Here is a 25,777-nt window from a genome sequence, read left to right as displayed (position 1 = left end):
AACTCAAAACTGCATCCTGATCAGAAAATTTAAGCTCCAAAGCATTTATTGCTCTGAAATACCAAATTCCACTATCATAGTTAAATGTGCATCCGTCCACCCCTCTTCCCAGGCTGCTTAATGTTCCTTCGCCCTCTTGGAGCCCGCCCTGTACTCAAGATGTTTTAACCTTTTGTGGTTAAAAACAAAACAAAACAAAACACAAACCTCATTGCATGGCAGGCATGTTTATTGTAGTGGCAGACACAGAACGAGAAAAGGCAACAGAAAAAAGTACTTTAGCTCCCAGTTGGACCAATGCCTTGAGCTTCTCGCTACCGTTACATATTAGGTAAATTGCCCAACTTAGGCTACAGAGTCATTTAAAAATGCATAGAGATTATAAGGCATTTGTGGCTATTTCGACTCACACCCTCAGCATGGTTAACCCCTTGGGGTACAGAGCAATTACTGCAAAAAGTGTATTTTGCAGCACACTTTGTGCTGATCTGCAATTGCTATACAAGAGAGTTTAAGGCAAAGAGAGGGCTCTATTTTTGCAAGCACATTGCGAGGCAATGCAGCTTTCTCAGGGCTACCCATATAAGTGGTGTTTCCTTTCCACTCCTGCTCCAGGTGTGGGGGCACCATCCTGGCAAACTGCAGGGCAACAGAACTTCCCAGTTTATCCATTGCCTTTTTGAATAACAACCTCCTCTGCCTCTAAGGGGACACACCTTAGGGGATCGTCCTCCAACGTAAGGACCTCCTGCAGAGTCGCACATGCAATTACGAAGCCCCCCTCTGCCACCCCCCCCAAACACCCAGCCAGCCAGATCCCCTCCCCAGCTCACAACCAGGATTGATATGGGATCCTATAGAAGAGCAGTTCTCAACCAGGGGTCCGAGACCCCCTGGGAGGGCCGCAAGCAGGTTTCAGAGGGTCCACCAAGCAGGACCAGTGTTAGACTCGCTGGGGCCCAGGGCAGAAAGCTGGAGCCCTGCCACCCCAAGCCCCGTCACCCGGGGCTGAAGGTGAAGCCTAAGCAGCTTAGCTTTGCAGGGCTCCCTGTAACATGGGGCCACGCGGAACTGCCCTGCTCGCTACCCCCTAACGCTGGCTCCTGGCTTTTATATGCAGAAACACAGTGCTGTGGCACAAGGGGACCATGCAGTTTTTCTAGCATGTTCGGGGGGCCTCAGAAAGTAAAAGGTTGAGAACCCCTGCTCTAGAAGGTGGAAAACGTCTCACCGTCCCTATGGTCACCCCCGACTGTGAGGAGCCCACAGAAATGGTATTCAGAAATGGAGTAAAAAGCAACATTTGATCTTTGTTGCCATGGAGACTATAACTGGGACAATACTTGTGGGGTTGATCAGCACACACACACCCCACCTTACACCTTGACCACGGACAAGAGTGTGGTCAGTTGCTGAACTTCTGGGAAATCTCTGAGCAGAGACAGAGGAAATGCTCAGTGACTTCGTGGCTACATCCCAGCACAGGCAGAAGACTGAGTAGAGGGATAGTTGCCTTCACCATGGTATCGAGGACTGGAAGAGGTAAAGAGACCTGCTGAAAGAACACATTGACAAAGACAACCCGCCCATTCAGGCACAGATGCTGGAGATGATGCAGCGGCAGACAGCTCTGCTGGAGAACAGTGGGGCTAAAGTTCACAGCCACCACCCCAACCTAGCCATGTGCTGTGGCCCCTTGAGAACTCAGCAGTGGGAACACTCCTTTGCTTCCCCAATTACACAGGACAGGACTTTCCTTTGCCATCTCACACCACGAGACATGTAGAATGGTTCTGCCCTCTCCAAACATATTTATGACCCCGTCGGCACAAAGTTGTGCACTCAGCACTTTCGGCATGTCTGCCACAGTTTTATGGTTTCAAAGTTTGTGTCGGGCTGTTTTCAACAAAGGTTTTTATTTACGGCTATTTGTTATTTATTTACAACTGAAAAGTTTCATAAAATCCCACACAAAGCACAATAAAATCCTACATAAAGCAAAATTAAAATCCTACCACAAAGTTACATACATTTTTCCCCACTACCCCTTCGCCTCAAAGGAAGAGAACAACTCATCCCTGACCATGTGTCCCTGACCAACTGTGGCATTTAGCAGAGGCAGCCTCTCTGGCTGTTCATAACATTCACAGAGTTTCTTTACTTCCACCTCTCGCCAACATCAGATGTTGTGGGAAATGCAGCAAGCACCTGTCACAAGAGGCAGATATTGCTAAGCAGTCTCCAGCCTTGTCACGAGGCACCTCCACCTTCTCTTCAGTCTTCCAGATGCCCACTCCCCTGTCATTCTACAGCTACTAAGGGGGTAAGTTAAAGAGCTCCTTTCTCCTCTCCAAGTGTTCAGGAAGAGGATTCATCAGCCAGGGAAGCAGAGGGAGAGCTGGGTTTCCCAGAGTGACAGGAGGAATCACATGATGAATATCCATAGCAGCACATGGCACCAGTTCCGGCCTCGTTGCCAAAAAGAAGGCCTGAGTGTTGAACAACACTGGCATCGTGGAACTTTCCAGACCATCCCACATTAATACTGGTCAAACTTTTCCACAGTGATCAACCAGACCTTGCAGCATCGTACCCAAATATCCTTTTCTGTTGACAAACTCTGAGATCTGGTACAGGGAGGCAAACAATAAGCATATGGGTACCATTAGTGGCCCCAAAACAATTCAGGAGCCCCAGCCTTTCAAATTATTCAATAACTTCCTGTGTACTGCCATGCTTTAGGACCTGGCCTAGCAGCACCCTCTGAATAGTAGCACATGGAAACGCCATCATGGGAGGTTTTTAAGAGCAGGTTAGACAAACAAGTGTCAGGGACAGGCTAGATAATACTTAGTCCTGCTGTGAGTGCAGCAGACTGGACTAGATGACCTCTTGAGGTCCCTTCCAGTCCTACAATTCTATGATTCTATGGCAGCCCCAATAGCTGATTTACCAACACTGAACTGGTTAGCTGTTGCCCAGAAGCCATTGGGAGATTAGCAAGCATCCAGATACTGAAGACCACAACACTTCATGCCAAAGGGAACTCTCCAGTCGGTGTCCTGCCCACTTCTGCTCATGGGCCAGCTCTGCACAGTTTTCAAGGTACATGGCCTTTGTCATTCTGAAGTTCTGCCACCATTGCTGGTCATCCTCGGTCTGCACGACTACCCTCTCCCACAAGTTACTGCTTTCTGGGCAAGCCCGGAGGAAAGCGTCTACTGAGGAAATGTTCCAGAAAATGGTCTCGCAGAAGTAACTGCTCGCTTTCGTCCTCCTCGTCTTCTATTTGCGTCACCCATATTGGTGCAGCACGACCATGGCCGTCTCTCAAGGCATCCGCAGCCACCCATCCAGCTGCCTGACTGCTAACACCTGTGCATCGAACTGTTCATGTTAATGGCCGTCAGGGTCACATGTTCCCGTCATGCTGCCTGCCAGAGGCTTGAAAATGGTGCTGGCTCACAAAAGCCAGATGAATGATGGGATGACACGAGAATAATCCTGGAATGTGTTAGTTTGACCCCAAATCCCAGAATTCCAGTGGCTTTGGGTAGCTATCCCACAATGCACCAGGAGAAAATCCCAGAGTACCCAGAGTCAAGCGGCAGAACATAGTAGCATGGTACATCTGCCCAGAATGCAGCACTGTGTAGATTCAATTATTCAAAAGGGGAGGAGCTTAAATTGGCATAACAAAGCAGTGTTATAGTACTGCTTTCAGAATAGTTATTCCGGATTAAAGTGGACAAACATAATCCAAAATATATTTCAGGCGTAGTCAAGTTCTTAGCTAGACTTAGTCAGGGCAATTATTCAGTTCTCCTCCTAATGCATAATAAGGGGTGAACTTTCTGTGCAGCTTTTCCCACACCCAGGGTTTTTACAAGGCATTTCTCTCTTGTGGATTCTCTGATGAGAATTAAGATGTGAACGGCTGCTGAAGGTTTTCCCACAGTCAGGGCACTTATAGGGTCTCTCTCCTGTGTGGATTCTCTGGTGTATAATAAGGGCTGATTTTACACGACACCTTTGCCTACAGTAAGGACATTTATATGGTTTTTCTCCTGTGTGGGTTCTCTGATGTGTTATCAGGTGTGAAGAGCAAGTGAAGCCTTTTCCACAGACAGGGCATCGATAGGGTCTCTCTCCCGTGTGGATTCTCTGATGTACAATAAGGGCTGAGCTGTCACTGGATCTTTTCCCACAGTCGGGGCAGCTAAAGGGCTTCTCTCCTGTATGGAGTCTCTGATGTCTAATAAGGTCTGAGCTCTGATTGAAGCTTCTCCCGCAGTCGGGGCATTTATAGGGTTTTTCTCCTGTGTGGATTCTCTGGTGTTTAATAAAGGTGGAGTTTGCAGTGAAGCTTTTCCCACATTCCTGGCATTTATAGGGCCGCTCTCCAGTGTGGATTCTTAGATGTGTAACAAGGTTTGGGCTCTGGTTGAAGCTCTTCCCACACTGGGGGCATTTATAGGGCTTTTCTCCTGTATGGATTCTTTGATGTATAAGAAGGTGTGAATGACTACTGAAGCTTTTCCCACATTCACTGCATGTGCTTGGTCTCTCTCCCATGTGGATCCTCTGGACTCTGGTTTTCTTGAGGTGCTTCAGACCCCTCCCACAATTAGTGGATTTATCCACTTTCTTCACCGGCTGGTTTCCCAGCGGCCTCTCTTTGCTACACTGACTCTCACAGGTTTTTCCTTGCCCAATACTCCAACAGATGTTTCCTTTGGATCTTCCTAATAGTGTCCCATGCTGTTCCATTTGCTCAGGACCTCCCAGCTGAGGATTCAACTCTTCATGCTCATTCTTGATCCCATCAGCTGTTGGGATAAAGAGAAAATCCAGAGATGAATCATTCTCTGTGTCGAGAAGTAAGGAAAACTCAGAATGGAGCAATGGAAAGCTTGGGGTGTGGGAGGGAATAAACCAAATTAATTGTTGGGCAAATGGAAAAATTCAGGAGTTGAATTCCCGCAAATCCTTTCCCAGAGTTGAGAGAGAGGCGGGAACCAATTCAGCCACCACATCCCACCTGAACATGCAGAGGAAAGGGTGGTCAGCAGGGAGGAAGTTAATGTCAGGTGTGAGTCAGGGTGCGTGGGAAGCCATGAATGACATATCTTGTGGATCTGACACCTACTGGAGACAATCCAGAATTAGGAGCGTACATGAGGACTTTGTGAGAATCCTAGCTGTTCCTTCATTCAGCAATGTTTTCTGAGTTGGTTTTAACTAACACCTTTACCTGCATGGCTATATCTCAGGATTCCCCTTTCCTCTGAGCCCTGGAGATCCGTGAGCCACGGCTCTTCTCCCCTTTCCAGCTGGGAGATCACTTCAGGTTTGGGAATCGGAAATCCTGCTCAAGGGGAAAGTAAACAGGTGAGAAGTCCCATGGCTTGTGTTATACTGGAGATCAGACTATACAATTACAGTGTCCCTTCCAGTCTTATCATCTACGATTCTATGAGATCAAAGTGAATAACGTGTGTGGAGAACAGTTCCAAATAAAAAGTTTAGTAATTTTGACCCAGTCACTGTTTGTGCTGGTGGAACATGCATGGGAACATGGTCACAGAGATCCTTTGGGATTCACATGTATGTGTCACATTTCAGAGTGGTAGCCATGTTAGTCTGTATCAGCAAAAACAACGAGGAGACCTTAAGGCACCTTAGAGACTAAAAAATGTATTTGAGCATAAGCTTTCACGGGCTAAAACCCACTTCATCAGATGCATGGAGTGGAACACACAGTAGGGAGGTATAAATACACAGCATATGAAAAGATGGGAGTGAGAGGGGTGTTGCACCTTTAGGACTTCCAGACACTGGGGAATTGGATCGCTAAGACATAGTCTTGATGCTACGTCCTTTGCTTGCTTCTAAATCTCCAGAGACCTCTCTCTGGGTAGAGCCAGTGCCAAGAAGGGAGGAGAAACAGAGAGCCTGTATGCACATGGGGGTGTAAGTACGTGTAACTCACACACCTTCTAGGTGTGGTGTTGTGTCTCCTCTAGTGGCACTGAAACCACTTACAGAGATTAATGAGTCTGTTACAGCCTTAGCTAAGAGCAATGTGGCTTTTAGCTCATGCGGTGGAGGCTCATGCATTTAGCTCCAGAGGTCCCAGGTTCGATCTTGCCCACTAACGACCAGTATCTGTCAGTGTTACCTACAGACAGGCAAATTCCGCCTTTCCGCCCTTTGAAAGTTCTGGGGTTGGCAGAATTAGCATCTCCAATAAGTATCTGGCTCCCCTAACCCCGGGGGAGGAGGTAAGAAGGAAGCCAGTCTCTCTCACTCAATTCTGGGCACCTGAAGAGCGTGCCATCCCCTCAGTGCCAACAAAGGGAAAACAGACCCATGCCAGTTGCATGAGAGAGATTCAGCCAGCAGCGGAGAGTTGGAAAGCATGCTGGGGGAAAAATAAAAGTTCCTCACATGAGGGTGTAACCCTGCAGTGGGGCAAGTTAAGGAAGTAAACAGTCACCAAAGAAGTTGCCCTGGTAAGAGTTCCTCGGTGCTGTGCCTGGCACCGCTATCACAAAGGCAGGCTGGGTGGGGGTGTAGCCTGATCCCCTTTAAATCTAAGGGACCAGAAAAGAACCTTGACCAGAAGCCAACCGGGCACTTCAGAGACAGCCCCCCACCCCCAGCTTCTACTTCCCAAGGGGACAGGGATACTTACCCAGCGAGGTCACATTATCATAATTCTCCTGCATGACGTCCCTGTACAGAGCTCTCTGACTCGGGTCCAGGAGAGCCCATTCCTCCTCGGTGAAATACACAGCCACCTCTTCGAAGGTCACTGGCTCCTGAAAATGACAATTGTCCCCCATTTGGTAACTTCTGCCCCAGCCCCAATCCCACTATTGATGGGGGAGGAGGGCCAAAAAAAGTAAAAGCTCTGGGAGGAGCACAGTAAAACAATCCCATCCTGTGCAGAACAACCTGGAGGTTTCCGGGTGTGAGGAGAAAGAGAGTCCTTGTCACTCCTAGCAAAGGGAGAGAGGGTCATTTGCATTTATCACACACCTACTAGCCAGATACTGATACAGACAGAGACCTACAGCAGGGTCCAGGGACAGACCCTAGTAAGAACCCAAACACCTCCCCCATTCCCAGCAGCTGGATGTGAGGAGACGGGGCGGGGAGGATTAGGAACAAAGGATGCAGGCCATACTTACAGGATGGGGGACTCTGCCCTGGGAAACAGTGACTCTGAAAAAGATTTCGGGGTCATGCTGAACACAAGCTCCATATGCGATGCTGTAGCCAAAAGAGCTGATGTGATCCTTGGATGCATAAACAGGGGAATCTCGAGTAGGATCAGAGAAGTTATTTTACCTCTCTATTTGGCACTAGTGCAACCACTGCTAGAACCCTGTGTCCAGTTCTGATGCCCACAATTCAAGTAAGCAGCTAAAAAGGAGGGGGTTCAGACAAGAGCCATAAGAATGATTGAAGGATAGTCTTTCACTGCCTTATAGTGAAAGACTAAAGGATCTCAATCTATTTAGCTTGACAAAGAGAAGGTTAAAAGGTGACTTGATTATGGTCTATAAATACCTACATGGGGAACAGAAATGTGATAATCGGCTCTTCATTCTCACAGACAAAGGTATAACATGATCCAATGGCTGGAAGTTGGAACTAAACAAATTTAGACTAGAAATAAGGCATACATTTTTAACAGTCAGAGTAAATAACCATTGGAATTATTTATGGAGGGTCATGGTGGATTCTCCATCACTAGCAATTTTAAAATCAAGATTGGATGTTTTTTCTAAAAGATCGGCTCTAGGAACTATTTTGGAGAAATTTTATGGCCTGTGTTATACAGAAGGTCAGAGTGGATGATTACAATAGTGTCTTCTGGCCCTGGAATCTATTAATTCTGACTAGCAGGGGGAAATTGGTTGTAAATCTGAAGTTTTGAAAGCAATTTGTGGGAAAGTAATCATGATATGGTAGATTTCATGATTCTAAGGACAATGGACTTCAAACTAACCAACTTAAACAATCTCAGAGATCAGGTAGGTAAGGTCCCCTGGGAAAAAATATAAAGGAAAAAGGAGTTCAGGAGAGCTGGCAGCCTCTCAAAGAGACAATATCTAAGGAACAGCAGCAAACTATCCCTATCTGAAGGAAAGATAGGAAGAACAGTAAAAGGCCAATATAGTTCCACTAGGAGCTCTGTAATGACCTGAAAATCAAAAAGGACTCTGACAAAAAGTTGAACCATGGACAAATGGCTAAGGATGAGTACAAAAATATAGCACAACCATGAAGGGACAAAAATCAGAAAGACTAAGGCACAAAATGAATGACACTAAGCAAGGGACATGAAAAACAGTAAGAAAAGGTTCTATAAATACATCAGGAGCAAGAGAAAAATAAAGGAAAGTGTAGGTCCTCTGCTTAGCTGGGAGGGAGAGCTAATAACAGATGACACCAAGAAGGCTGATACATTTAAGGCTTATTTTGTATCAGTCTTCACTAAAAAAGTTAAATGTGACCAGATACTAACACAATTAATATTAATAACAAGGGGGAAGGAATGTAACCCAAAATAGGGAAAGAACATGTTAAAAAATATTTAGATAAATTAGATGTGTTCAAGTTGCTAAGGCCTGCTAAAATTAATCATAGGATACTTAAGGAACTAGCTGAAGCAATTTCTGAACCATTAGTGATTATCTTCAAGCACTCATGGAGGACAGATGAGGACCCAGAGGTTTGTTGAAAGGCAAACATTTTACCTATCTTTAAAAAGGGGGGAAAGCTGGGCCTGGAAAATTATTGACCAGTCATCTTAACTTCAATGCCTGGAAAGTTAATAATAACTGGAACAAATAATTAAACAATTATTTTGTAAGCACCAAGAAGATAATAGGGTTATAAGCCAACATGGATTCATCAAGAACAAATCATTCCAAACCAACCTAAATTTCTTCTTTGACAGGGATATTGGCCTACTGGATATGGGGAAAGCTGTAAACATGATATATCTAGATTTTAATAAGGCTTTTGACACAGTCCCACATGACATTGTCATAAGCAGATTAGGGAAATGTGGTCTAGTTGAAATTACTGTAAAGGGAGTGCAAAATTGGTTGAAAGACCATACTCAAAGAGTAGTTCTCAATGGTTCATTGTCAAACTGGGGGTGGGTGGGGGAGATGTATCTACTGGGGTCCCATAGAGGTCCATCCTTATTCATTGTTTTCATTAATGACTAGGATAATAGAGTAGATAGTATGCTTATAAAATTTGCAGATGACACCAAGATGGGAGGAGTTGTCAGCACTTTGGAGGACAGGATTAGAATTCAAAACAACCTTCACAAATTAGACTGAAATCAACAAGATAAAATTCAGTAAAGACAAGGGCAAAGTACTATATTCAGGAAGGAAAAATCAAATGCACAGCTACAAAACGGGGAATAACTGGGCATGCATTGTACTGCTGAAAAGGATCTGGGGGTTACAGAGGATCATAAACTGAATATGAACCAGCAATGTGATGCAGTTGCAAAAATGGCTAATATCATTCTGGGGTATATTAGCAGGAGTGTTGTGTGTAAGACAGGCAAGGTAATTGTCCTGCTCTGCTTGGTACTGATGAGCCCTCAAGTGGAGTGCTATGTCCAGTTTTGGGTGCCAAGCTTTCAGAAAAATGTGGACAAATTGGAGAGAGTCCAGAGGAAAGCAACAAAAATGATGAAAGCTTTAGAAAAAGCTTTAAATTTAGTTGGGGATTGGTCCTGCTTTGAGCACGGGGTTGGACTAGATGACCTCCTGAGGTCCCTTCCAACCCTGATATTCTAGGATTCTATGAAAACGGGATCTCTACGGAAAGGTTAATTAGACGGGGTATGTTTAGTCCTGAAAAAAGAAGATTAAAGGGGGACCTGATAGCAGTCTTCAGATATGTGAAGGGCTATTTATAAAGAGGATGGAGATCAATTGTTCTCCATGTCCTCTGAAGGTAGGACAAGAACTAATGGGCTAATCTGCAGCAAGGGCGATTTAGGTCAGATATTAGGAAAAACATTCTAATTATAAGGGCAGATAAACTCTGGAATAGGCTTCTGTCAAGGTTCCTTCCCCACTCTGAACTCAAGGGTACAGATGTGGGGACCTGCATGAAAACCTCCTAAGCTTACTTTTACCAGCTTAGGTTAAAACTTCCCCAAGGTACAAACTATTTTACTTTTTGCCCTTGGACTTTATCGCTGCCACCACCAAATGTCTAACCGGTATATTACTGGGAAAGAGCCCATTTGGAAACATCTTTCCCCCCAGAATCCTCCCAAACTTTCCACCCCCTTTCCTGGGGAAGATTTGATAAAAATCCTCACCAATTTGCATAGGTGAACACAGACTCAAACCCTTAGATCTTAAGAACAATGAAAAAGCATTCAGATTCTTAAAAGAAAAATTTTAATAGAAGAAAAAGTAAAAAGAATCACCTCTGTAAAATCAGGATGGTAAATACCTTACAGGATAATCAGATTCAAAACATAGATAATCCCTCTAGGCAAAACCTTAGGTTACAAAAAGACACAAAAACAGGAATCTACATTCCATTCAGCACAGCTTATTTTCTCAGCCATTTAAAGAAATCAGAATCTAACGCATCTCTAGCTAGATTACTTACTAAATTCTAAGACTCCATTCCTGTTCTGTCCCCAGCAAAAGCATCACACAGACAGAGAGAGAGGCTTTGTTTCTCCCTCCCCCCAGCTTTTGAAAGTATCTTATCTCCTCATTGGTCATTTTGTTCAGGTGCCAGCGAAGTTATCTTAGCTTCTTAACCCTTTACAGGTGAAAGGGTTTTTCCTCTGGCCAGGAGGGATTTTAAAGGTGTTTATCTGTCCCTTTATATTTATGACAGCTTCCAAGGGAGGTTGTGGAATCCGCATCATTGGAGGTTTTTAAGAACAGGTTGGACAAACACCTATCAGTGATAGTCAAGGTTGACTTGGTCCTGCCTCAGTGCAGGAGGCTGGACTAAATGACTTGTCACGGTCCCTTCCAGCCCGACATTTCTGTGATTCTATGAACTCTCCTGGGGCTGCAGGTGTGAGTGCCCCTTTCACATTCCTCACCCTTGTGTATTTACTGCCTTCACCTCCTTCCCAGCACATACCCCCTCCACTGTGCACTGAAAAACCCCTACCTGAGCCGCCGCTACTGCAGTCATTTCCCTTTCCCGTCCCCCAAGAGGATGGGATGATCCGGAGTGAAACACAGACATTATTCTGCAGCCTGTCAGGGCGAGAAGGGAGGTTTCAGAAGGGGCTCTAGTCCATTCATCTCCCCTAGTCTCCACAGGGTCTTTCCCTGCAGACAGACACTCTAGACTGCAATTCAGGAAAAACCCTGGGTCACTTTACTACTGCACACAGCTGGCCCGTCTCACCAGGACTAAACCCACCAAGACATTTTTAAACCAACCCCCCTCCCTCCCCAGGAACAGTCTCTGAAGCAAATGCTAGAAAAGAGCAGAATCAGAGGCCGCTTAAGGGGATCCCCCCCCGACATTGTCCTTGAGGGGATTTTATATCAATATTCAATAATTTGAGAGAAAAGTGCAAAATCTGAGAGTTTATATAAATATTTGGTAAATAAACAGGAAGTTCCCTGGGCAGCAGGGAACCTTGGGCCCAATCACTTTACTGAAGGCTGAGGGGAGGAGGATGGAGACAAAAGGTTCTGTGATGGTTGGAAGGGGCAGCAGTGGGGCAGGAGCAGGTGACTGACTGGCAGTTCGTGATTGGGGGGAGGTGTATTGGGCTGGCAGGAGCTGGGAGAGGAAAAACTGGGGCTGGACAATCTCAGTTTAGGGCACTTGCTCCACCCACTTGCCCTGCTTGGCCCTCCAATCTAGGTTACTGACTCAGGGCAAGTTTCCCTCAAAAACAAAGAGAAGGTGCTAAAGTTAAAAAAGCATGGGGAAAGTACCCAATCTGAGAAGATTTTTAAATCAGTGTTCCATAAATGGAGAAAAAGAACAGCAACATTTGAATGGATTTTATGTCAACGTTCAATCATTAGAGAGAAAATGGCAAAATTTGACAAGATTTGATACTCAAGTTTAACAGTTAAAAAGCAATGAGAGCTGTTAGAATGATATTCAATAATTAGATTAGAGATTGGGAAAATTTGAGAGATTTTATATTAATGTTTGATAATAGGTGATGGGTCAAAATCAGAGTGCATTTTATATCAGTATTCGAAAATTGGAGAGAAAGGGGCAAAATCTGAAGAGATTTAATTCTAATATCAGGTAATTAGAGAGACAAGGCAAAATCATTAATAGCAAACTAGAAAATGGGGCATAATTTTAGAGGATAATATGTAAATATTTGAGCACTCGGGAGAAAATTGGCTAAAATCTAAATATTCAATAATATGAGAAAAAAAAACAGCAGCAATCTCCAATTGTATGAGAGAAAAGGGGAAAAATTGGAGGGGATTTTATATGAATATACAGTAAATAAAGAGAATGACCAACACTTTCCCAGTCACACACATCCCAGTGCTCTCCCGAACTCCAGCTACTTACCACATACTGACACCTCCCCATCCCACCTGGGGAATGACTCAAGGCAACAGTTTTCCTCCAAATTAAAATCAGGGGAATTTGCTGCATTTCAAAAAGGGAAGACACCCTCCAAATCTGAGTGGGACGGTTATAGCAAGATTTGAGAATTAGAGGAGAAATAGCAAAATTGGAGGGGATTTGACATTAATCTTCGTAATGAGAGAGGAAAAAAAGGTAAAATCTGGGGGATTTCATGTGAATTTTTTTTTTTTTTTTTTTGGTAATCAGAGAAAGAAAAAGAGGAAACCTGAATCGCTTTTTTCTACCAATATCAACAATTATCTGGATAATGGCAAAATCTAAAGGCAATTTTATGTCAATATTTGATAATTAGAGATTAAAAAGAGCAAAATGAGGCGTGTTTGTGTCCATATTGAATAATTAAGAGAGGGCAAGAGGGAAATCTGTGGAGATTTCTCACCCATATTTGATAGTGAGAGAGATAGGGACAAAATCTGAGGGGATTTATATGAGTAGTCAATAAGTAATTAGAAAATGCTGGTTCTCCTCCCCTCCTGCACCCTTCTGCCATTCACATGGACAACCAGGAGTCCTGGATGATGGTGCTTTAACAGGAGAAGCAGGCGCAGAGGGTGGGGGAATGGACCTGGAAGGTCTCAGGCAATTGGGAGCGGGAAAGGAACCAGAAGGCGGCATTGCAGCGGGAGGGGGTAGTAGCGGGGTCGGGGTAGTTGGTGTGTTAATATTCAATAAGTCTGTGAAAATGGAGCAAAATCTGTAGAGGATTTTTATATCCTTGCAGTAGAACTTAGATTCTATCAACCCTCTTCTTAAGAAAGTTCAGTTACATGAAATCATTTTTCCTGATAGAAAAAATAAATTATATAATGAAAGTGATATTAATGAAGAACACGTTGACATCTCTTCCCATTCTGATGCCTTGGAAATTGCTTTGCAATGGTTTGAAAGACATGAACAAAGCAATGTAATATTGAGACATTTGCTTCTATGAACTCCTCAATAAAAAATACTTCATGAAATCAGAGTTCTATTGGTTTAATAATTAGTTGGAAGTTGAATCCCAGTCACTCAGGGTCCAGCCAACTGCCCCGTAAGCAGCTGGGTGGTGCCACTCCCCTATGTTCTGTTCTATTCAGTTCTTACAGCGCTCTCATCCCCACAGGGTCCCAGCACTGTCTATCCGGGCCCCAGCCTCACAACTTGCATTTGTTAGGAGTGATTCTCTCTTTCTCCCCAATGAGAAGAGTGTGTGTGGGGGGGAGAGGAGGTTAAATTTAATGTTTTATTTATTTATTTGTGCCCGGATCCACCCAAGTCTCAATTTTAGGTACCACTGCAATCCACGAAACCTCCGCTCAGCTGCTGCCAAACCCTGTAGGTGCCTAAACTCACTCTCAACCTAAGATTTTGCAGTAAAAAGTCCCCTAGGCACCTATGTTTCTGCCTCTGAGCGTGCATACTGCTGCCTCATTCTAGGTTTCTAGACCCTTATCTCCCACCCTGAGTGATCCACTAACTGGGGAAAAAGAGACTTTTGGCGGCCTAAGTCATATGCAGGTCCTGATCCAGTAGGTGTATGCAGAGGTCGCCTATATGTACACGAAAGAGCTCAGTTAGGACAAGGGAGGACACCCTCACTTATAATATTTAGCCTGCTGGTAAGAGTGCTCATCTAAGATGTGGGAGACCAGGAGTTCAAGTCTCCTGTCTGCCTGATGAGAAGGGGGTTGAACAAGGGTCTTCTATGTCCCAGGAGGGTGTGTGCTATAGGCATCTGGCCTATAGAGTGTTTCTCACTCTTTCTCTGGGCCAATTAATATTAATTATTCAATTAAAGTGGAACAACTTCATTAGGAGAGATGGAAGGAGGGCCCACATCAGAATGTCCCCTAGCCCAGTGGTTACAGCACTCTCCGTAGGGGTAGCAGACTTGAACTTGGGACTCCCAAGTACCCTAACCAGTGGGCTAAAGATTGTAAGAGAGGCAATCCTCCTCTCCTGGCTGTTCTGGGTGGTGTTTGTTTGCCTCTGCGCACACTACCAGATCTGGTCTCTGCATTTGGAGAATCCCTGATTTTCCCCTAGTTTGTGGATCGCAAGCAGATTGGTGTCTCCATGCACCTGGGACTTAAGTGCTGAACTCCAAGCGAGGTGTGGTGCTTAGGACACATCCCTCTCCTCAGCTTCTCCCACTGGCTAACTTGGGCGGCTCCAGTCTGGCTTTTGTGGAGCCCATTCTAAGCACCTCTCTCTCCCCATTGATTGGATACGGAGCCTAGGGGACTAACACAGGCTTTGGGGATCACAGCGTTGTTACCTAAGACCATTTGTGGATTCAGGCATCGGATGCCAGCTGCAGTTTGTGGGCTGGTTACTGAAAGCAGGTCTAAGAAGTCTACTGGCACTGAGAATGCAGATCAGGGATGTTTGTGCTAGTTTTGAGCTCCTGTGGGAGTTTGTCCCATGGCCCAAGAAAACTGTCTCATGCACAGAAGAGTTTTCCCTCTGCCACAGACAGCTCCTTTTGCCTGAGGAGCCGCGTTGTTGCCAATGGTCATTATCCCAGAGCTTCAGGCAATCTTTAGGAATCCTGGTTCTAGACTGAGTGCCTTGAAGATAAAGGGCAGACTATGAATAGGGGGAGGCTCCTGGCTTTTATGTTCATTAAATCTGGGAAAGACAGCAAAAATGTCAATTTTAATGTACATAAATGGGAAAAGAGTTTCCTGCTGAAACGAGGGTAAGTGGCTACAGATAAAAAGGGTAGAACCTCCTCTCCCATCTGAGATTTTATATGGAGAATTGAGAATTATTAGTGAGAAAATAGAGCAAAATCTGAGAGGGATAATTGGCCAAGAAAAGCCAGGCCCACACTCAACATGATGGTATTTCTCTGTTTGGATGTAATAATAGCTTTTGAACACTGCGGCTGATCAATTCCAAAATGTCAGGAAATATTCTACATGTCGGTGGGTAGAATATGGATCTTGATGAAAATCAGAAAATAGGAAGGGGGAAAGAGGAGACACACAGTTGAAGCCCATGGCATCTGGTTAGCACAAACATCACTTTAACGAGGACTGTAATTGTCTATAGATCTGGTTGATGACAGCCATTGATGCCTTCCACTAAAGCAGTGGTTCCCAAACTGGGGTTCGTGAACCCTTAGGGGTTCGCAAAACATTACAGGGGGTTCTCAGGAAAAAACTCCCTAATGGTGGACAGAGCTGTCCCTAGGGACCCCGGGCAGCACGGGGCCAGCAGCCCTGAGCTCCTAGACTTCCAAGAGCTAAGCGGATCAAAGCAAGCATATCTATCACACTGAGGAGATTTAAATTTCAAGACTCCTTATTAGAAATGGAAAGGCAGGTGGATATTTTCTGCTGTTTTTAAAATTAAATATCAGCTAGTATTGTTTTTAAAATTATTATGTAGAACAAGTTTAAGCTTTGTTGTAATGTGAGTTGTTTGCCTGGACTGCTCCAGACCTGAATGCTTGTGTAGGAGGAACTCTTTGAGTTGGCTTCTTAAATCCCTTCATGCTGCTTCACAGCTGATATTCCTTGATGAAACATAGGAGCCTTGTTTTATAATAGGCTTATCCAAACTGATACAAGCTATGAAAGTGAGATCTTGGCAGATTGTTGCCATTTTCATAATGTAATAAAAATACTGTAATGATAAATAATAATTAATAATAAATAGTGTGCAATAAGCATGTCACAAAAAAATTATATTTCCAAGATCACTGCTTTTATAATTTATGTTCAGGTAAAGGAGAAAATCCCTGGAAATATTCATTTTTAAGAGGGGGTTCACAAGACTTGACATTTTAGTGAAAGGGGTTCAAGGGTTGTTAAAGTTTGGGAACCACTGCACTAAAGCAATAGCCCCATCTCAGCTCTGCCCTTTGTCCAAATGGAGTTTAAAATGTTGCAGGGAGTCCGTGAAATAGAGGGGGACAGGGGAGGGGAATTGAGGTATGCAAGGAGCTCTAGATATATGCAATCAGTTCCTACTACAGAAGCAAGATAGCATGTGTCCCCTTTTTTTAAATTTAATTAAATTTTTTTTAGCACCCATGATTGCAGTAACTTGGGGCTGTATTTTCAGAGGTGCTGCGCAGCACCCACCACTCAGCTGAAGTCAATGTGAGCTGTGGGGGCTCAGCACCTCTGAAAAATCAGGCCCCCCTGTGACTTGATTGACAAGGGGAGTGATTTTTTATTGGGACAGTTTGAACAGTTTTGCATTTGTTTATTTCTGTAATATTTAGCCCCAAAAGCTTTGAGGAAAAAATCTGTTTGTATAAGATTCAGCAACCCCTCCCCACTCTCAATCTTCAATGAGAAGCTGAGAAAGCTCCCACTACACTTGGGAATCATCCAAACAGCCCCCACCAACAACAGGGGAGACAAGACTTAACCGCCATTATATTATTATATTATTGTTTTCATTTTTAAATAAAGACCCCCTCCTCACCTGCAACTGACTATTTATCTAACAGAGGGTCACGCACTTTGGGGCTTCTTTAGACCAAGTTCATTGCACACCAACAACTCCTTGCTCTTATCCATTCTTCCCCACAAGTGCCCTGTGTTCTACACTCCCATCCCCTTCTATTTTAAAGACTCCCTAGAACCCCAATGCCAGGGGTTCTGTGTGTCACAGAGAGGAGAATGGGGACATGCCCAGGACTCAGTTTCCCCAGTTTCACTCTTTTGGTTTTCCAGATTTCACTCAAATCAATAGGGTTCTGTCCTTTGAGTCCTAGAACGTTCCCTAAAATCCTGGAATCAATCAGATGCAGCATTCAAAAGTTAACGTGTTACAGACAGACTGGAAAACAATATCGAGTTGAATTCAGGCCCTCACACGCTCACCCAAAAATCCTGGGAAAGAATCAGGGGTAATTTGCCACATTCTTGAATGTTAGAAACTTACTAATGCTCCAATGCTCCATAGAGTCTTTTAGGCTTAAGACTCTTTTGTAATACTAAAAAAAGACGACGAAAATCCCGTCCAGGTCTTTTTTAATGTACACAAGGAAGCACAAAATCAACAGAAAACCAATTTTTTTCGTTTTGTTTTATAAAGTCATTCTTAAAAACCCTGGGTGCATCCTCTCACCAGCTCATCTAAGTTGCAGTTGAGCAGCTATAAGGATTAGGCTGAAGGCAGCAGGATCTGGCCAAAGGTTTCTTTCCCACAAAGTTCTACTTGTACCTGCTGATGGGAACATAACCTGCTAACACTGGGGACTGAAAAGTAGCTCTTTGAGAATGAAATTTGGCAGCCCTTTTCTCCCTGGCAAAGCATCCTTATTTGTAGAGCTGTGGTGAAGTCCTAGGAGTGTCAAACAGAGATTTATTATTGGAAATTACAGGCTTTTTTTGAAACACAATATATTCCCTGAAGAGTTGGCTATTCAGAATCCCCTCACTCTGCGTTTGGCCGTTGGACAGGAATAGCTAGTTTCCTCCGATTAGCAAAACCATTAAGGGCCTGATCCTGCCAAGAAAACCATATGCATCATTTTAGGGGTGTCACATGATTTGCAGGAAGGAGTCCAAGCCAGGTTACACATGATGTGTCAGATGGAGCAAACATATACCGGTCAGCACTTTAACACTGGGGAGGTTTACTGGGTTCTGTGGAATCGGAATTAATCCCATGGTTATTTCTCAGGGGCTTGATAATGTGGAGAGATTTTTAAAACTACAAATAATCCCTCTCCTCTATTCTCTGTGCCCCCCACTCTCCTCTGCCGGTTACTTCCCTAAATGTGCAGAGATGGTTAAAACTGGACACATTTCTTGTTGTCCCCCCATTCCCTCCCTCCCTTTTTCTATCCATCCTTGCCTGATTTTTCACCCCTTTCCTTCCTGACATTCCTGCCTGCCCCACAGAGACACAAAAGAGAACCCTGCAGGGGAGCCCATTCATGACCCCACTGCAGCTCCTCTGAACCACTGTGCTCCCCTTACCCCCCCCCCCCAGTCCCCTGGTTTTTGCTCCTGGAGCAGACCCCAGGCAGAGGAGGGCAGTGACTTCATTGTTAAGGCCAGTGAGATCCCACCCCCAGCTGCATTAACAAACAGGGCTCAGGCATGGGTGCTGGACCTAAGGGTGTGGCCACACCCCCGCTCTTGAAGTGGTGTCCATCCCTTACAGGATTCACAGTTTGGTTCAATAGTTCTCAGCACCCCCACTGCACAAATTGTCCCAGCATCCCTGGCAGGGTTGCTTTGAGCAGCGAGTCCTTTTCCTGCCCAGTTCCCACCACTTCCCCCAGTTCTGTCCCAGTCACCTGGCGTCTCCCCTGCAGGGGCTGGTGTCGGCAGGCGCAGCAAGATCAGCAGAAACATCTTGCCACAAGCTGCAGGGCCTTTGATTGCTGCTGCTGCCGCTGCTCTGTCGTCTTCCTGTGCCCGTAGATACCAACCCGGGCTGCAGCACGTCCCAGGCAGGGACTGGAGTTTTCTTTTCCAGAGCTGGGAAGAACCCGGGCATGCTGACCTCCCCCCACCCCCGCCACACACACAGCCCTCCCCTCCTTCTTCCGCCCCTCCCCAGCGAGTCTGCCCTCCCCCTGTCTGGGATCCGGGGCTCTTGTCTGGGGAGGGTTTTCCTAACCAGAGCTAAATTCACCGCGTGTCACAAACACCCTATGAGCGGCCCCACGGCTCTCGCTGGTTTATTCTCCCCTCTTCGCCCCCCCCCCCCCCCTACGCCGATGGATCTGGCCAAGGGCTTTCCTTTGTGTTTGCAGAGGAGCCAGGCCCCAGCCTGGAGCCTGCAGGATGCGCTCAGCTGTCCTGGGGGGCCCTCAGCCCGCTTGCCCGGACCGCTGGGATGAGTGCCTTTGCTGCCCCAACATAGTGTCAGAAACGGCTTCCTCGGCACACTTTGCTAGCTAGCAAAAACGGACACGGAAGATGCCTTTTTCCTGCAACTCCTGTTAAAGTAGCAAATTCTGCCAGAAGAGGAAAGTCTCCCTTTCAGAATTTGCCTCCTCTCACCTTTCCCTGCAGGGTTCTGACCTCCCGCCCTGTTCTGAGAACTTCCGGCCTCCCCTTTCCCCGAGAAGTAGCAGCATGGGGGCAGGGGGAGCCTGCAGAACCTTCCCCACTTCTGCAAGCAACATGATTTAACCCAGTGTGGTTCTCAACCTATTTTCCACTGTGGGCCAGACACACAGCTCTCTGGGTGTTATGTGGGCTGCAGCCCTGCAAAATATATGCTACCTCTATGGCCCTGAGGATGTCACATGGGCTGGAGCAGTGTGCTGATTGGGCCACAAGTGGCGGACCTACTGATTTAACCCGTGATGTAAGCCCATTATTGACATCCAGTCTTTGATATTTAAATGGTCAAACACATAGGAAATAGTCAAAATTTTGATCTGTAAGGCTATGCAGTTTTGGTTAAGGGTGGATAAGTTGCTATAATTTTAAATCATTGCTTGAAAACTCATTCATCATAAAATATCAATGACTCAACTTAATTTTTCCACACTGTCCACTTTGCTGTGGTGTGACTATGTTGTTGCAGCTCCAGTAAATTATTTATCTTGTCTACTCATCAGCATAAACTAGTCAGTAGGCCTGCGTTTTTGGACATATGTTTGGTATACCAGTGGAAAGCCACAAGAAATGTAATTCTTGGATTCCTCTAGTTCAGCCTGTCTGTTGATAGAGGTCACAATGACTATCAATAAGGCAGCACAAAGATACTGAAAGTTTGCAGTGGCGCTGTGACAGGTGTGTACACATTTATACAGGGAAAAAAGTGGGACTAAACCTAAGAGAATGTGATAGGCTTGGATGGATTCGATTTTTATAGACAAATGTTGCTAAATAATTTCACTGCACACACACACAAACAAATTCAAATATTTCTATCATTAACTATTGAAATTTACAGGTAGCAAAGTAAGAAAATGCTTCTTGATAACTTATTGGAGTGTGATTTAAGGATATTTACTTTGTATATTTCGACATGTGATGTGTTTTAATGGTTAATAAAGCTTTAACTTTGTAATCACAATATCTGCTGTCATTCAATAATTATTGTCTGAACTGTGAAAATTTAAATCTATAAAAATCTAAAAGCATGTTTAAAAAAATCTATATTATCAGTTGAAATTAAAAAAAATCTAATTCTGCCAAGCCTATATATAACTTAAATACTAAGTGTAAAATTCTAAAAAGCTCATAAGTGACTTAGTAGCCAAAGTCAATAATACATGCTCCAACACCATTTAGGCATTTATGGAAATTTCATAAAAGTATATGCAAAACAATTCCACTGGTAATAAAGCTTAATGCTCTTTTGTTGCTGTCAGGTTTGTTTTCTGTTTCTTTTTTCATTTGTTACTCATTTAAATGTGAGTGCCACACACACAGGGAATTTCATTATCACCAACTATTCTGCCCATGGTCCAGGGTTAGGTTGCTAACCTGGGATGCAGGAGACCTTGGGTTACCTTCCTTGCTGTGCCAGACTGTTTGACTGTGGACTATTGACTTAGGCCCAGAAGTACAAAGTGAGTTAGGCACTGACACCCCCGATTTAGAAGCCTAAATCCCAGTGTTAGACGGCATTGCATCCCACAAATCCCCTGCTCAGCTGCTGCCGAACCCAGTAGGTACCTAAACTCACTCAGCACCTACGTTTTTGCAGTAAAAGTTCCCTTGGCACTTAAGTCACTGCCTCTGAGCATGCATGCCCCTGCCTCACTCCAGAGCCTGGTCTACGCTACAAAGTCAGGTTGACATATGCATAGGCGCCAACTTCTCCTGCCGCGGGTGGGTGCTCGACCTCCCCACCCCTGCCCCTGCCCCCACCCCTTCCCCACCCCCATTCCAACCCCTTCCCCAAAGTCCCCGCTCCAACTCCGCCCCCTCCCTGCCCCATTGGACTCCTTCCCCAAATCCCCGCCTGGGCTCTGCCTCTTCCCCGCCTCCTCCCCTGAGCATGCCGCATTCCCACTCTTCCCCGCTCCCTCCCACAGCTTGTTACACCGCAAAAGAGTTGTTTTGCGGCAGCAAGCACTGGGAGGTGAAGCCGGGACACAGCACGCTCAGAGGCGGAGGTGATGTGAGCTGGGGCAGGGGACGGGGGAGCTTGGCTGCTGGTGGGTGCAGAGCACCCACCAATTTTTCCCTGTGGATGCTCCAGCCCCGGAGCACCCACGGAGTCAACACCTATGGACATACGCCACCTTGCGTTGACCTGATTGTGCAGGTATCTACACTTGGTCTCCCAATGTAAGTTGAGCTCTCCTTTACACTGACATAGTAACACCACCTCCCTGAGTGGCGTTGAGCCATGGTCGATGTCCAGAGGTCAACGCAACGGGAATGTAGACACTGTGTTACCTATGTCACCCCAAATGTTCCTCCAGCAGCTGTCCCACAAGGCGCAGAGCTGACCTCTCTGGTCACAATTGTGAACTCCGCTGCCTAGAGGTCACAGAGACGGGAAGCCACCCGCCCCTTTAAAGCCCAGCAAATTTTTGAAATGCCTTTTCCTTATTGTCCATCTTGATGAGCACACCTAGGAGCTCTCCCTTGTTGTGTGCAACTGCCCAGCTGACCATGCCGGCTACATTATCCAGGCTCACGCCAGCCTGGAGTAGACAGGAGAGATTGGATCTCGTGGACCTACAGGGAGAAGAGGCTGTGCTCACACAGCTATGGACCAGCCAGAGAAACATGGACATCTCTGAGAAGATTGCATGGGGCGTACAGGAAAATGGGCATGACAGGAATCGGCAGCAGTGCCACGTGAAAGCAAAGGAGCTGTTGCAGGCATATCAGAAAGCCAGAGAGGCCAATAATTGATCCAGTGCCAAGCCACAGACCTGCTCCTTTTACAATGAGCTGCATGCCATACTTGGCAGAAACCCCACCACTACCTCACACACCACTGTGGATACCTCCGAGCATCCTGAGACCCAGGTCCCAGGTGTGAACAGCAAGGAGGAGGAAGAGGAGGAGGGTAGGGGACATGCTACAGGGAGGTCCAGCTATGCCACAAGCCAGGATCTCTTTGAGACTCCAGTGAGTCCCAACAGTCAAGCATAGTCGAGCCTGATGCAGGGGAAGGAACTTCAGGTAAGTGTGTAAATTTATTTCCCAATACAGTGATAGCACCCCCAATTTAGCAGGATACAGCTATTGACTTTTCATTAATTTACTACTGCTAGAAGAGGTAGCTGGGTACAGGAGTGGCAGAAGCGCCTAAAAGTGTGTGTGTGTGTGTGTGGGGGGGCGACAAACACCCAAACTGAGCCCCCATCCTCTGCGCCATGCTGTCCCTGAGGCTCCACCCTCACGCCACCCATTCCCCCTAAACCCCCGCCCTCACATTTCCCCTCCCCCAAGATCCCACCCCCACACCAGCTCTTCCCCTGAAGCTCCGCCCCGCTCTGCCTTTTCCCCCAGGGCCCCACTCCTGCATCGCCTCTTCCCCTCAAGACCCCACCTCCCACTCGCTCCTCTCTCTGCCCCCTGCCCCCATCACTCGCCCTTACCACTGGTAAAAAGTGGGAGGGTCATGGCCCCCTGGTCCCCCCCTTTTCCAGTGCCCCTGGGTGGGTAAGCGGAGCAGTTTGTTTATGTACATGGAGATATCCCTTGAATCCTCCTAAGAGATCTTGAATAAACTTTCATGGAGGTGCTCTGCAGTCCTCTCCCCAAGGTTTCTAGGGGTGTCAATCTTATCTCTTCCTCCACAGTAGGACACTTTCGTCCTACTACGTTAAACTGGCTAGTGGCCTATGGGCCTGGATGGTTTTGTTACCCTCAGGAGTGAGATACCAGCTAAAATCACACCCATCTGTGGAAAACGGTGCCAGTATTCAGTGCTAGTGCCCTATACTCATAGTTTTATGCAACCAAGCAATTCCCTCCTCATTTCCCTCTCCCCGGGTGGGCCATGCGCACCACGGCCGGTGCTGTGAGTAGCGCTGTGCACAAGCCCTCCCAAGCAGAAGTGTCAATAAGCAGGTCTTGTTTAAAACGTCAGGGGAGCGAGGGAAGGGAGTTCTGAATCTCAACTTCCACTTTCCATTGTGACAATCATGCCTGTGTGTTTTATCCAGACCTACTGCCCCTCTTGAGGGGTTCCCCTTTCACACCTGCAGAACACCTGAGCCAGATAAGTAGGAGAAAGAAGAGAACTCAGGATGACATGTTCAGCGAGATCCTGCAAGCCAGCGCTGCATCCAACGGTGAACAGAGGGTGTGGATCATGAATACTGTGTGGAGAAGGAAAGAGCGGACAGGAGAAAGGCGCAGGAAAAGCAGAGGGAGATGCACTAGGACATACTGGGGCTTCTCTGACAGCAAGCACAGATGCTTGTGGACCTACAACTTCAACGAACACGGGCTTGCCTCCCTTTACAGTCCATGGAGAACTCCAGGATAGCACCTCCCTACACCCCTCCTCAACCTTCCACATGGCATCAGGGCTGCATCTGTACCCTAGCACTCTGGGGGACATGAAGGACAACCACGGTGTCACATACATCAACTGTACCTCTCACAGGTCAGTGTATGTGTAGCTAAAATGGACATAAATGTTCCTTCCGCTTCTTTAAGCTCTGTTCTATAAATGTGCTAAGGTTTTAACGTATTTGCTTTTCATTTGCAAATAAATTTTAGTGTTTTCGTTGCTCAATAAAACTGTATTGTTTGGAAAACAATTCATCTTTATTAGTCCCCAACATATGTTGCACATTGCCTGACAGTAGTGAAAGCACCCACTTACTTGTTGTCGTACACTGCGACACAACTCATAAGATCAGCAACAAACACAGTGTATCACAGAGGTACAGCAAGCATCACAGAATTGCATTGTCAGTGTTATATTCATAGATGTAAACCAAGCACTACACAATGCCTAACGGGCCTCAAAACAGAAGGACCAGGTAGAGCATAGTAAACCACAACACATTACTGTGGCTCATTATTAAAGCACTCTTTCAAAGCCTTCCTGAGCTGTACAGCTCTGTGTTGAGATGTTCTGGTAGCCTTAGTGTCTGGCTGTTCAAACGCTGCAGATGGTCACTCCTCTTCTACCCCTGCTGCAACTTTTCCCCCTTTGCTTCACAAAAATTATGCAGGATACAGTTGGCAACTAACCACTGGGATATTTTTCTCACAGAGGTCCCATCTTGTGATTAAACAAAGTCAGTGCCCGTTCAGTCTACCAAAAGCACATTCAACTGTCACTCTACATCTGCTGAGCATGTAGCTGAATCTTTCCTTGGTGCTGTCGAGGTGGTGGTCGGGGGGTGGGGGCACCTTGCTCATTCTGCTGTCTAGGTGCTTGCTCTGTTCCACCAGCCGCCAACCACTCCACTCAGACGGCCGCCTTGCCAGGGTGAGAGGTGAGCTCATGCAGATGCACCTCTGAACTCTGGGTCTTCCCTGACCAAGGACAACCACTGTGAGTGGTGTGCCCTGGAGGGAGAAGGGAGGGGCACGTTAAAGGAACTTTTGGTTGCTGGAATTGGTTGCTGACATACTCTGGGGTGGGTGTTTGGCTCATGGTTTTGTTTATGAATCCTGATTGCAGCATTTTCCCAAATTAATGCCAGGGAGAATCCCTCCTTGTATTAAAAATTTATTTTCTACACACAGACTCAGTGCTTGTGAGAGGGGAAGTATTGCCTCTTAGAGATGCCCAGGGATGGTATTTAATTGTCCCAGGTTACTGGGCAGGGACTGGAGCCAGTTTTGTGTTGTATTTTTGAAAAGGAACCCCTAGATATTCAACCCGGCCCTTGTTGCTGCCAACTCCACCTGGCAGAAGGGTTACACGTATCTGCTTAACTTTACCTACGTAACTTCCCCCTTTGATTTAACTAACTTGCACTCATGTGTTTGCAGCATTGGGACCTTTGAACAAAGAGCCCTGAAAGATGGCTAACAGAAGAAGTTATACATTTAGTGAGACTCGCTCTCAACAAACTTTCCTTTGCCAGCAATAAAGTATCTGGATCCTCTCTGCTAATTGGACAGGATCCACCTATTGATTTGGGAATTGCTGTCTCCTGTTTCAGCTCTGCTAGAGAAAAGCGCCCCCTATAGGAAGCCAGTCTCACTGTCACAGATGGTGCATTCTCTGCTGAAATTCTCCCCAAGGGAGACACCACAGAGGA

General features: G+C 46.0%; 1 protein-coding gene across 4 annotated transcripts; it reads right to left on the bottom strand.

Moving 5' to 3' along the window:
- Nucleotides 1-208: 208 nt before the first annotated feature.
- LOC311530580 (uncharacterized protein) lies at nucleotides 209-19,122 on the bottom strand. 4 transcript variants are annotated; one of them, XM_084647376.1, is made up of 5 exons: nucleotides 18,914-19,122; nucleotides 11,194-11,282; nucleotides 6,698-6,824; nucleotides 5,255-5,368; nucleotides 209-4,829 (listed from the first exon to the last, which is right to left on the bottom strand). In XM_084647376.1, exons 1-5 carry the CDS (start codon nucleotides 18,969-18,971, stop codon nucleotides 3,829-3,831), a joined length of 1,389 nt encoding a protein of 462 aa, XP_084503502.1. In that variant the 5' UTR covers nucleotides 18,972-19,122; the 3' UTR covers nucleotides 209-3,828. The 4 variants fall into 4 exon arrangements, with proteins under 4 accessions (XP_084503502.1, XP_084503504.1, XP_084503503.1 ...); XM_084647378.1 differs by lacking the exon at nucleotides 11,194-11,282; XM_084647377.1 differs by lacking the exon at nucleotides 18,914-19,122 and having other exon boundaries at nucleotides 6,698-7,004; nucleotides 11,194-11,269.
- Nucleotides 19,123-25,777: the final 6,655 nt, after the last annotated feature.

This window comes from Lepidochelys olivacea (genome assembly GCF_965140295.1).
Source record: "Lepidochelys olivacea isolate rLepOli2 genome assembly, chromosome: 14".
In the NCBI taxonomy this organism is placed as follows: Eukaryota; Metazoa; Chordata; order Testudines; family Cheloniidae; genus Lepidochelys; species Lepidochelys olivacea.
Note: the sequence above shows the minus strand (reverse complement) of the source record. Positions and strands in the feature narration are given on the sequence as shown.

What these genes read in the sequence shown, in the direction of transcription:
- LOC311530580 (XM_084647376.1), bottom strand. Translation starts at nt 18,971, where the DNA reads ATGTTTCTGCTGATCTTGCTGCGCCTGCCGACACCAGCCCCTGCAGGG. An exon ending in CCCTGCAGGGGAGACGCCAG is followed by an intron (nt 11,283 to 18,913) that starts GTGACTGGGACA and finishes TCGCCCTGACAG; the next exon opens with GCTGCAGAATAATGTCTGTG. An exon ending in TGATAATGTGACCTCGCTGG is followed by an intron (nt 5,369 to 6,697) that starts GTAAGTATCCCT and finishes CCCCTTGAGCAG; the next exon opens with GATTTCCGATTCCCAAACCT.